The 10,696-nt window shown below is 51.4% G+C and overlaps 1 protein-coding gene across 2 annotated transcripts in view; it reads right to left on the reverse strand.

Annotated features, from left to right (window-relative positions):
* The window catches only part of ANO8 (anoctamin 8), a 139,748-nt gene extending 134,397 nt beyond the window's left edge, over positions 1-5,351 (reverse strand). For both annotated transcript variants that reach the window (XR_010792884.1, XM_066604504.1), the window contains exon 1: positions 5,125-5,351. Coding sequence is in view for 1 of the 2 variants with exons in the window: in XM_066604504.1 (XP_066460601.1) it covers positions 5,125-5,221 (97 nt within the window). In the remaining variant the exon portion in view is untranslated. The remainder of the gene's footprint in view (positions 1-5,124) is intronic.
* Between the last annotated feature and the right edge of the window lie 5,345 nt (positions 5,352-10,696).

Genomic DNA, 10,696 nt, shown 5'->3' on the forward strand with positions numbered 1-10,696 from the left:
AAAATAGGCCATTCCGCATATTATGCTCCTACGAATGAACCCATTGCAGTCAATGGCCCCTATTCACTATGTATTATGCATGTAATACGTGGCTCAAATACGCCCATGTGAACGAGCCCTAAGAGCAGGAAACGTCTCCTGTAAGCTGCAGTTTATAACCCTTTCACTGCTGGAAAGTTGACGAGACAATTAATTGGTACCCCTGTAGCAAGTATAGCACATACAGCAGGGGGGTAACATCATTACACACTGAGCCCACGGCGGGGCCTTCTGCAGCACATTGTCTGTCATCTCTAGGTTTGTGTAGGCCTTCCACACAAGGAACTGCAATCTACGGAGAGCAGCCTGCCATCATTTATTACATCTACTCCAAGTCAGAAGTTGCAAAAGACGATGAAAAACCTGCGATACACCTGGAGCGAGCGCAGAAATTATCGGGAAAGAAACATTAAGGGTATGTTCACACAGCTGAAGGCTGCAGCAAAATCCACAGTATGTCTATAAAACAGTCAGAATCCGCAATGTCGGTGCAGAATTATCTAGAAATCAGCTGCTTTACCGCAGCCGATTTCAGCAGCCACAGGGCTCCCCCTCATTTCCAAATTATTTGCGCTGTCAGCACTTCCTTCACCCGGCAGCCCCTAGTGAGCGCAGCGCCACTAGTCATGTGAGGTTTGTGAGAGCAGCTTCTCCTGCTGGGTTGCTTCGTTCAGAGCGGCACAGCAGGCACTACTCATCTGGTAGGCACAGGAGGCATACAAGTCATTCACCATGGTGCTCCAGGTCCCCTATGCGCCCGCGTGGCTACAGGTAATCCAGATGGCGGGTCCCCTTCCTCTGAATATTCGGGTGGATCAGAGTTCGTCCGCTCAGTCAGAGCATCGCTTCCAGGGCCAAGAGCCTGGTGTTTTCCCGCACGCAAGGCGGTGATGTGATCCAGTGGTTCCTGGTCACTGTTCCTTTTTAAGGGCATGGAGTGTGGGTTTGGCTTTGACCCTTAGGACACTTTTGCAGCAGTTTTTCACCCCTCCTTTCGCACTCCCATCTGCTCAGGGTAGTAAGAAGCCTACATGGGTTTTGGGGGTACATGAGAATACCATGTTTTGTCGAGTTAGCTCCTTGAGTTCTCATCTAGATGACGAGACATGGAAAAATAAAAAAATTGGGACAACCAATATTTGGACCCTAATCTCCATGGAGTGATGAGTGCAAGCTAGCTGGCCGTCCTTACGACAGGAAACACAAGGTGGTTAAACCATGGATAATTGGTTACAGGTCCTGGCTGTTTTAGGAGGGGTCATAGGCCAAAAGCACCTGAAAAGATACGCGAGTTATTCATGTATATGGATTTGATCTGCAACTCCTATGGCGGGTTTGTCCATGACTTCCGCGTTGGGTGGGGCATGAAGGCTATGAATATCTGGCTGTGTCTAATGGTGTCTCAGAAGTCGTCATTTCAGTTCATGGTCGCTGTCCCAATGGCCCAGTGCTTGCAAGGACATTGCCATTTTTTCGCGGCTTAGAAGTTTAAACAGGAGTGTTCCACATGCGGTTGCCTCCCATTCAGCAGCCAGATTCTCCTGAATCCCTTCAAAGTTGCCGAGCAAGCCCGGCACCCAAGCTGAACAAAAGGATTGTAGCCATGATGGGGCCATGGCTGGACACATACTCCAATAAGGAGGCTGCTGGCCAACTCCGCTTCGGCTTTACCTATGGTTTCTTCATTCCTTTTCATGTCAGCCATGAGCCCTATTTTGCAATGAACCTTCAGTTAACCATATAGCATCGAGGGGGTTTATGAAAGAAGATTCAGAAGCAAGTTGAGTTGGGAAGGATTGTTGTCCCTTTTGCTTCTCCTTGGTAACCCAGCCTATAAGTATCTCCCCTTGGGGGTCTTTCCTAAGAATGAGCCTGGCAAGTTTTGCTTGATCAATGACCTGTTCCACCCCAACGGGAGATCTGTCAATGATGGGATGGTAGAAGAGGACTCCTCAGTGTCCTACATTTCCTTCAACAGGATGGTAGCTTTGGTTCAGGAGCTGGGCCGCGAGGCAATTCTGGTGAAGTCAAGATATTGAGTCTGCTTTTAGATTATTGCTGATGCACCTGCTATACCTGCGGGCTCAGTGGAATGCTTACATTGAATAAGCCATAAAGGGGAAGCTGTCCTCACAGATTACCTCTACCATCTGAGCTAGGCATGTAATAGTGCTGATAATGAGATTGCCATATTGCTCTATACCGTTATACCCGTATTATGTTCCGGTATCTTTACAATCCTCTTTTGAAGTTTTCTGCACTGTATTAAAATTAAGCAAAAAGAATTAGGTTTTCTGGGCACAGCCGCGCAGGCACGCTCCCCGGCTAGGATGGACAAGCATATTCATTATCTATCCTCTGATGAAATCCCGCTGTGTCAAAGAATGCCGGAGCCTGCGTCTGACCGTCCAGCTTTACCTGCGTCCGACCGTCCAGCTTTACCTGCTGTCACTTCACATGCTGTATGCGCTATCCCGGCCATTACTTGTAGGGTCACCTGCCATCAGATCCCGTCCAACTATTAAGTGCATGCTCATACCACTCAGCAGTCAGACCGTCTGTCAGGTGATGTCAGGAAGGGAGGGGGATCACCTATTACTGGGGCCAACAAATGGGTCACTACTACTGGGGCCACTATGGGGGACTTTATTACTACTGGAATTACTACTATGGCCTCTTAGGGGAAGCTCTAGTACTACTGGGGGCACTAAGGGGGTCACTATTACTACTGGTATTACTACTGGGGTCATTATGGAAGACCCTATTACTATTGAGGCCACTATATGGAACCCTATTACAACTGGTATTACTATAGGGGCAATTATAGGGGGACCTTATTACCACTGGGGCCACTATGCAGGTCACTACTACTACCGGGGCCACTATGCAGGTCACTACTACTACCGCAGCCACAACGGGTACCACTACTACTACCGTGGCCACAACGGGGGCCACTACTACTACTGCGGCCACAACTGCGGCCACTACTACTACTGCGGCCACAACTGCGGCCACTACTACTACTGCGGCCACAACTGCGGCCACAACTGGGGCCACTACTACTGCGGCCACTACGGGGGGCCTCTACTACTACTGCGGCCACTACGGGGACCGCTGCTACTACTGCGGCCACTACGGGGACCGCTGCTACTACTGTGCCCATTACTACTGCGGCCACTACAGGGACCGCTACTACTACTGCGGCCACTACGGGGACCGCTACTAATACGGCGGCCACTACGGGGACCGCTACTAATACGGCGGCCACTACGGGGACCTCTACTAATACGGCGGCCACTACGGGGACCGCTACTAATACGGCGGCCACTACGGGGACCGCTACTAATACGGCGGCCACTACGGGGACCGCTACTAATACGGCGGCCACTACGAGGACCGCTACTAATACGGCGGCCACTACGAGGACCGCTACTAATACGGCGGCCACTACGAGGACCGCTACTAATACGGCGGCCACTACGAGGACCGCTACTAATACGGCGGCCACTACGAGGACCGCTACTAATACGGCGGCCACTACGAAGACCGCTACTAATACGGAGGCCACTACGAGGACCGCTACTAATACGGAGGCCACTACGAGGACCGCTACTAATACGGAGGCCACTACGAGGACCGCTACTAATACAGCGGCCACTACGAGGACCGCTACTAATACGGCGGCCACTACGAGGACCGCTACTAATACGGCGGCCACTACGAGGACCGCTACTAATACGGCGGCCACTACGAGGACCGCTACTAATACGGCGGCCACTACGAGGACCGCTACTAATACGGCGGCCACTACGAGGACCGCTACTAATACGGCGGCCACTACGAGGACCGCTACTAATACGGCGGCCACTACGAGGACCGCTACTAATACGGCGGCCACTACGAGGACCGCTACTAATACGGCGGCCACTACGAGTACCGCTACTAATACGGCGGCCACTACGAGGACCGCTACTAATACGGCGGCCACTACGATGACCGCTACTAATACGGCGGCCACTACGATGACCGCTACTATTACCGCGGCCACTACGGAGGCCGCTATTTCTACTATTGCGGCCACCACGTGGGCCGCTATTTCTACTATTGCGGCCACTACGGGGGCCGCCATTTCTACTATTACGGCCACTACGGGGGCCGCTATCACTACTATTGCAGCCACTACGGGGGCCGCTATTACTACTATTGCGGCCACTACGGGGGCCGCTATTACTACTATTGCGGCCACTACGGGGGCCGCTATTACTACTATTGCGGCCACTACGGGGGCCGCTATTACTACTATTGCGGCCACTACGGGGGCCGCTATTACTACTATTGCGGCCACTACGGGGGCTGCTATTACTACTATTGCGGCCACTACTGGGGCTGCTACAATTACTGCAACCACTACGGTGGCCGCTATTACTACTACTGCTGCCACTACGAGGGTCACCAGGAAAGAGGACGCTTGCCACTGGAGCCACTATTACTATACGGTCTTACAATCCGCCCTTTGTAGGGGACCATAGTCCGATGTGGCCCTCGGTGACGATGAGTTTGCCATCCCTGGCATATAGCCCTATGCCAGTCCCATTATCAGCACTATTACCTGACTGGCTCAGATCGCAGAAGTAAACCGTGATGCCAGCTTCCTTACTCCTAATTGTCCTCCGTGCCAGGCGCACATGTCCCTGGCAGTGAGGGGGTTACCGCCTGTAGCGCTGACTGCCATCCTTCACCTCCACGACCCGTCAGCCCACTGCAGGGGGCTCCGGTACCGCAGCGCCGGCTCTCCTCCCATCCACACCATGATAAAGTACTAATAGCAGGCTGAGCCCCCTGTCTGCGGCTGCACAGCCCCGTGTGCATGATGCCTGACCGCCGCACTCACTACACAAAGCATGACTTTACAGGAAGAGCATGAATGTCACATCCACCCGCCCGCCCGCCGCAGCCTGGAACCTCAAACACGGGATTTAGCAGTCCCATCACACAGCATGGCCAGTGCACTGCAGACAGGCTGGGCTGATGACCCCCAGCCGACGGCACAGACAGCACACCCCGTCCCCGCATCCCCCAGCTTACCCAGGACCCCAGCCGTGCCATGCTGGCTGCCAGCCGGGTCTGCCCGCTCTCCCTCCGGCTGGGCTTTCCTGCTTCTGTCCGGCTCTGTGTCCGGCATGCTGGGGCCGGGATCAGGATGGCATGGGTCCGGGGGTCCCCGCTGTCATTGGGGCTGTGCAGCGAGAGGAGGGACAAAGGGACACTCAGGCAGCAAGGAGCCTTAACCGCGCTTGATACTTGGCTTGTCGGGCCCGCCCGCCTGCCTCACTTCCTCCCTGTGCGGCGGTGGTGGCGGTATGTACAGATGATGAGCTGCTAGCGCGGAGCTTCAGCACAAAGAGCGATCGGCCAGCGATCGCCGGGAAATGGGAGATTCGGGGGGGGGGGTCATCCTTCCATCGTCAGTGCAAGCACACATAGACATCCTGTCCTTTCACTGCAGATGCACCTGCTGGCCAAAAGTTTTGCTCCTCATCCCAATTTAAATTTTTTGTTAAATTGTCACATTTTGTTAAATTGTGTATTTGCACGCGCAAAATTTGATTTCAATGGGTTCGTTCACACATATTATTCCTGCGGGGAAAAAAATGTGCCGCATGCTCTATGTTCCTGCTTATTAGCGCATCCAAAATCTCCGTAGAAGTCAATGGGAATTCGCAATACGCAAAGAGATGTGCGATACACTGCAGAATTCCGCTGGAAGAACACCACATCTGGGACTAATCAGCCATTTCAATTGGTTCATCTTTGTTTGCCCAATGCAAATGTACCCGCCTGGTGTGTGGCAAAGTACCATAAGCGCTCCTTCACACCGGCGAGGGCGAGATCGCCCTTGCAGTCCCTCTAAAAACCCCTGAATACTAGATGTTTTCACATGGGAACAGCCTCCAATCCCTGCGGGGCAGAAGGAATCCCCCAGCACGGCTGTCACAGCCAGAGGAGGCGATCGCAATGTTCTTCCTTTGCTTTCAATGGGTGATATCGCAAAAAGAAAGGACGTGTTTTGTTTTTTTTCACGCAGCATTGCAGGAGTGAAAACATCGCTAATGAGAATGAGACCACTGAAAATCATTGGTTTCATAATCATGCGTTTTCACTGACTCATACGATTTTCTCGCCAGTGTGAAGGCCCCTTAAATACACCAATGTACACGCCAAAAAAAAGCAGTTCATTCTGCAAATATTCTGCGCTCATGTGAATCTGGCCTAAATGTTTAACCCCTAACTGACGGCCAATACGCCTTTTTACTAACCCCACCAATGGGCTTTAAACATGCGCATTTGTCTTTTTAAGGCGGTAACTTGGCTGAATAGTGACAGCCAGGCTCCTGCTCTAACTGCCAGGAAAGAAGAAACCTTAGATCCTGGCACTTTAACCCCTTACATGCCACAATCAATAGCAAGTGCAGCGAGGGGCCTCCTTCTGTCTCTCACTGGCACCCTGCAATGCAATCGCTAGGTACCAATGGATTCCTAGTTGGAAGCCAGTCTGCTTTGTACGGCCGCTCGCACACCTGCGTTGGGGTCCGTTCAGGGCTTCCTTCTCTCTGCTCTGTTTCTTAGAGGAGAGAAACAGAAATAAAACAGAACTAAAATGGATTTGCTTTTTTTCCCTCATTGATTCCAATGGGGTTTAAAAAGAAGAAGGAAAGCAAATGGAAAGGCTTCACTTCGCATTAGGTTTCCGACCAGCAAATAGCGCAGTCTGCAGCGTTATATGTCTGTAGAAAAAGGAAAGCTGAAAGAATGGAAGCAAACAGAAACCATTGTTTGCTTTTCATTTTTTTAAACCCCATTGAAATCAATAGGCACAACAACGGATCCATTTTTTCTCCAATGTATTTCAGTTTCTCTCCTTCTAAAATGGAGCAACAGAACCCCTGAACTGACCCCAACGCCGGCGTGAGAGCGGTCTTAGAGAGACGGAACCCCTGAACTGACCCCAACGCCGGCGTGAGAGCGGCCTTACAGAGACAGAACCCCTGAACCGACCCCAACGCCGGCGTGAGAGCGGTCATAGAGAGATGGAACCCCTGAACTGACCCCAATGCCAGCATGAGAGCGGCCTTAGAGAGACGGAACCCCTGAACTGACCCCAACGCCGGCGTGAGATCGGTCTTAGAGACACGGAACCCCTGAACTGACCCCAACGCCGGCGTGAGAGCGGTCTTAGAGAGACAGAACCCCTGAACTGACTCTAATGCCGGCATGAGAGCGGCCTTAGAGAGATGGAACCCCTGAACTGTCCCCAACGCCGGTGTGAGAGCGGTCTTAGAGAGACGGAACCCCTGAACTGACTCCAACGCCGGCCTGAGAGCGGCCTTAGAGAGACGGAACCCCTGAACTGACCCCAACGCCGGCGTGAGAGCGGTCTTAGAAAGACGGAACCCCTGAACTGACCCCAACGCCGGCGTGAGAGCGGTCTTAGAGAGACGGAGCCCCTGAACTGACCCCAACACCAGCGTGAGAGCGGTCTTAGAGAGACGGAACCCCTGAACTGACTCTAATGCCGGCATGAGAGCGGCCTTAGAGAGACTGACACCCCTGAACTGACCCCAACGCCGGCGTGAGAGCGGTGTTAGAGAGACGGAACCCCTGAACTGACCCCAATGCTGGCGTGAGAGCGGCCTTAGAAAGACGGAACCCCTGAACTGACCTCAACGTCGGCGTGAGAGCGACCTTAGAGAGATGGAACCCCTGAACTGACCCCAATGCCGGCATGAGAGCGGCCTTAGAGAGACGGAACCCCTTAACTGACCCCAACGCCGGCGTGAGAGCGGTCTTAGAGAGACGGAACCCCTGAACTGACCCCAACGCCGGCGTGAGAGCGGCCTTAGAGAGACGGAACCCCTGAACTGACCCCAACGCCGGCGTGAGAGCGGTCTTAGAGAGACAGAACCCCTGAACTGACTCCAACGCCGGCCTGAGAGTGGCCTTAGAGAGACGGAACCCCTGAACTGACTCCAACGCCGGCATGAGAGCGGCCTTAGAGAGACGTAACCCCTGAACTGACTCTAATGCCGGCATGAGAGCGGCCTTAGAGAGACGGAACCCCTGAACTGACCCCAACGACGGCGTGAGAGCGGCCTTAGAGAGACAGAACCCCTGAACTGACCCCAACGTCGGCGTGAGAGCGGCCTTAGAGAGACGGAACCCCTGAACTGACCCCAACACCGGCGTGAGAGCAGCCTTAGAGAAACGGAACCCCTGAACTGACCTCAACGTCGGCGTGAGAGCGCCCTTAGAGAGATGGAACCCCTGAACTGACCCCAATGCCGGCATGAGAGCGGCCTTAGAGAGACGGAACCCCTGAACTGACCCCAACGCCGGCTCTCCTCCCCTGCTATGGTGCAGATGTGCGAGCCTTAACACACAGCTGCCGGCTCCCTAGCAGTGGAGGAGAGCCGCCCATAGGTACAGCTAATTGGTGCCTAGTTGTACCGAAATGTATACACCATACCTCACCATAATGAGACGTGCCAGCAGGGTTTCTGAAAAGTTGGGTGACAAGTAATGGAATCATCATTTCATTGTCACTCAGCTCTTCCAGGATCCTGAATGCCATCTGTAGAGTTATGTAAATATTTATACCGCAAACATCGCTAGAACTAGTCAAACATGGCATTCAGGGCTCCGGAAAAGCTGGGTGACAAGTAATAAGACCACCATTTTATTTATACTCAGCTGTCCCTGGATCCTGAATGGCAGGTTGATGAGTGGTATATACTTCATTCTGAGGCTGTACTGCTGCTCTTTATTCCTCCTGTAATACCTCCCTCACTGCCTGGTCTGAGCGAGTTCAAAAAATTGCTATTTTCCTTCTCTAAAACTGAGGTGCGTCTTATAGAGCAAAAAATACGATAATTAAAATAAAAAGTTCCGATAATTTAACATTTTTTCCCACAAAAGCCTTTTTAATTGATAAAATACCCAAAAATGCTTTAAAAAAGCATCACATAACAGGTATTACCACTTCCTAAGGACCCAGATAATGAAGATATTTTGTTATTGATCTCACATGGTGAACGCCGTAAGAATAATTTTATAAACTAACAACAGAATTGTTATTTTTCTTTTGCTCGCTTCCCAAAATAACGCAATCTAAGGCTGCATTCAGTTGACTGTATATCGGCTGGGTTTTCACGCCCAGCCGATATACGGCTGCCTCTCTGCCTCCTCCCCACCCCCTGCACTATTTTCAATGAGGAGAGGTGGGATGGGGTGAGGCTAATTCCCACCCCCGTTCCGCCTCCTCTCATTGCAAATACTGCAGAGGGGGTGGAGAGCAGGCAGAGAGGGGGCGGGAGCTCAGAGCACTGCGTCCGGCTCTTCCAGTCTCCTCCCCCTGCAGAGAGAGCCGCTGGGGGGCGTGAATACGAGGCCGATACGCGGTCGTCTGAATAAGCCCTAAAAGTCACATGTACCTCAAACTGGTACCAATAAAAACTACAACTCTTCCTGCAAAAAAACAAGCCCTCACAAAGCTCAGATGACGAAAAAAATCACTATAAACTTGGTATCGCAATAACAAAGTTGTCTTGCTGCGTTTTACCAAATTGTGAATGATATACCCACTTTTTTTTGTTACTTTTATGTAAAAAGAAAACCCCCAAAACAATAGTTCAATTTCTGAGGGGGGTTTCCATCCCCTCTCACCCCCCCCCCCCCCCCCCAAAAAAGAAAAAAAATTTGTAAAACTTCTACAACACATTATATGTACCCCAGAGTGAGACCATTAAAAAATACAACTCATCTCCCCCAAAAAAGAGAAACACGTTATCGTTATGGCTCTTGCAATGACACTATGAAAATCATAGAATTGTAGAGTTGGAAGGGACCTTCAGGATCATCGGGTCCAACCCCCTGCTCAGTGCAGGATCACTAAATCATCCCAAACAGATATTTGTCCAGCCTTTGTTTGAAAATTCCATTGAAGGAGAACTCACCACCTCCCATAGTAACCTGTTCCACTCACTGATCCCCCTCACTGTCTAATATCTAATCTGTGTCTCCTCCCTTTCAGTTTCATCCCATTGCTTCTAGTCTTTCGTTGTGTAAATGAGAATAGGGCTGACCCCTCTGCACTGTGACAGCTCTTCAGATAATCGTAGACCGCTATTAACCGTTTCCAATCCACTGTCTAACGTCTTAGGACATTCTGATTGAAGGCTGTAGAGCTCCGATGTCAGAAAACATACGGCGGGGTATTCTTACTGTAGATTACTGGCCGATCTGTTGTAGGGGGCCTCTCCAGCATTGCACATACCACAGTACTGGCTCTAGCCAGCAGATGGCGCCATTGTATAATGGCAGAAAGAGAAAGCCCCCTACGAAACCCTGAATCCAAAATTGGATTGAAAAGGGTTAAGTCTCCTCTCAGCCGTATCTTCTGCAAACTAAACATTCCCAGATCCTTTAACCGTTCCTCATGGGACATGATTTGCAGATGGTTCACCATCTTGGTAACTCTTCTCTGAACTTGCTCCAGTTTGTCTATTTCTTTTTTAAAGTGGGCTGACCAGAACTGGACACAGTATTCCAGATGAGGTCTGACTAAGGGCTTCTACCCACTAGCGTTTTTTTTTCAATGGGA

Source organism: Eleutherodactylus coqui, chromosome 5 (assembly GCF_035609145.1).
Source record: "Eleutherodactylus coqui strain aEleCoq1 chromosome 5, aEleCoq1.hap1, whole genome shotgun sequence".
NCBI lineage: Eukaryota > Metazoa > Chordata > Amphibia > Anura > Eleutherodactylidae > Eleutherodactylus > Eleutherodactylus coqui.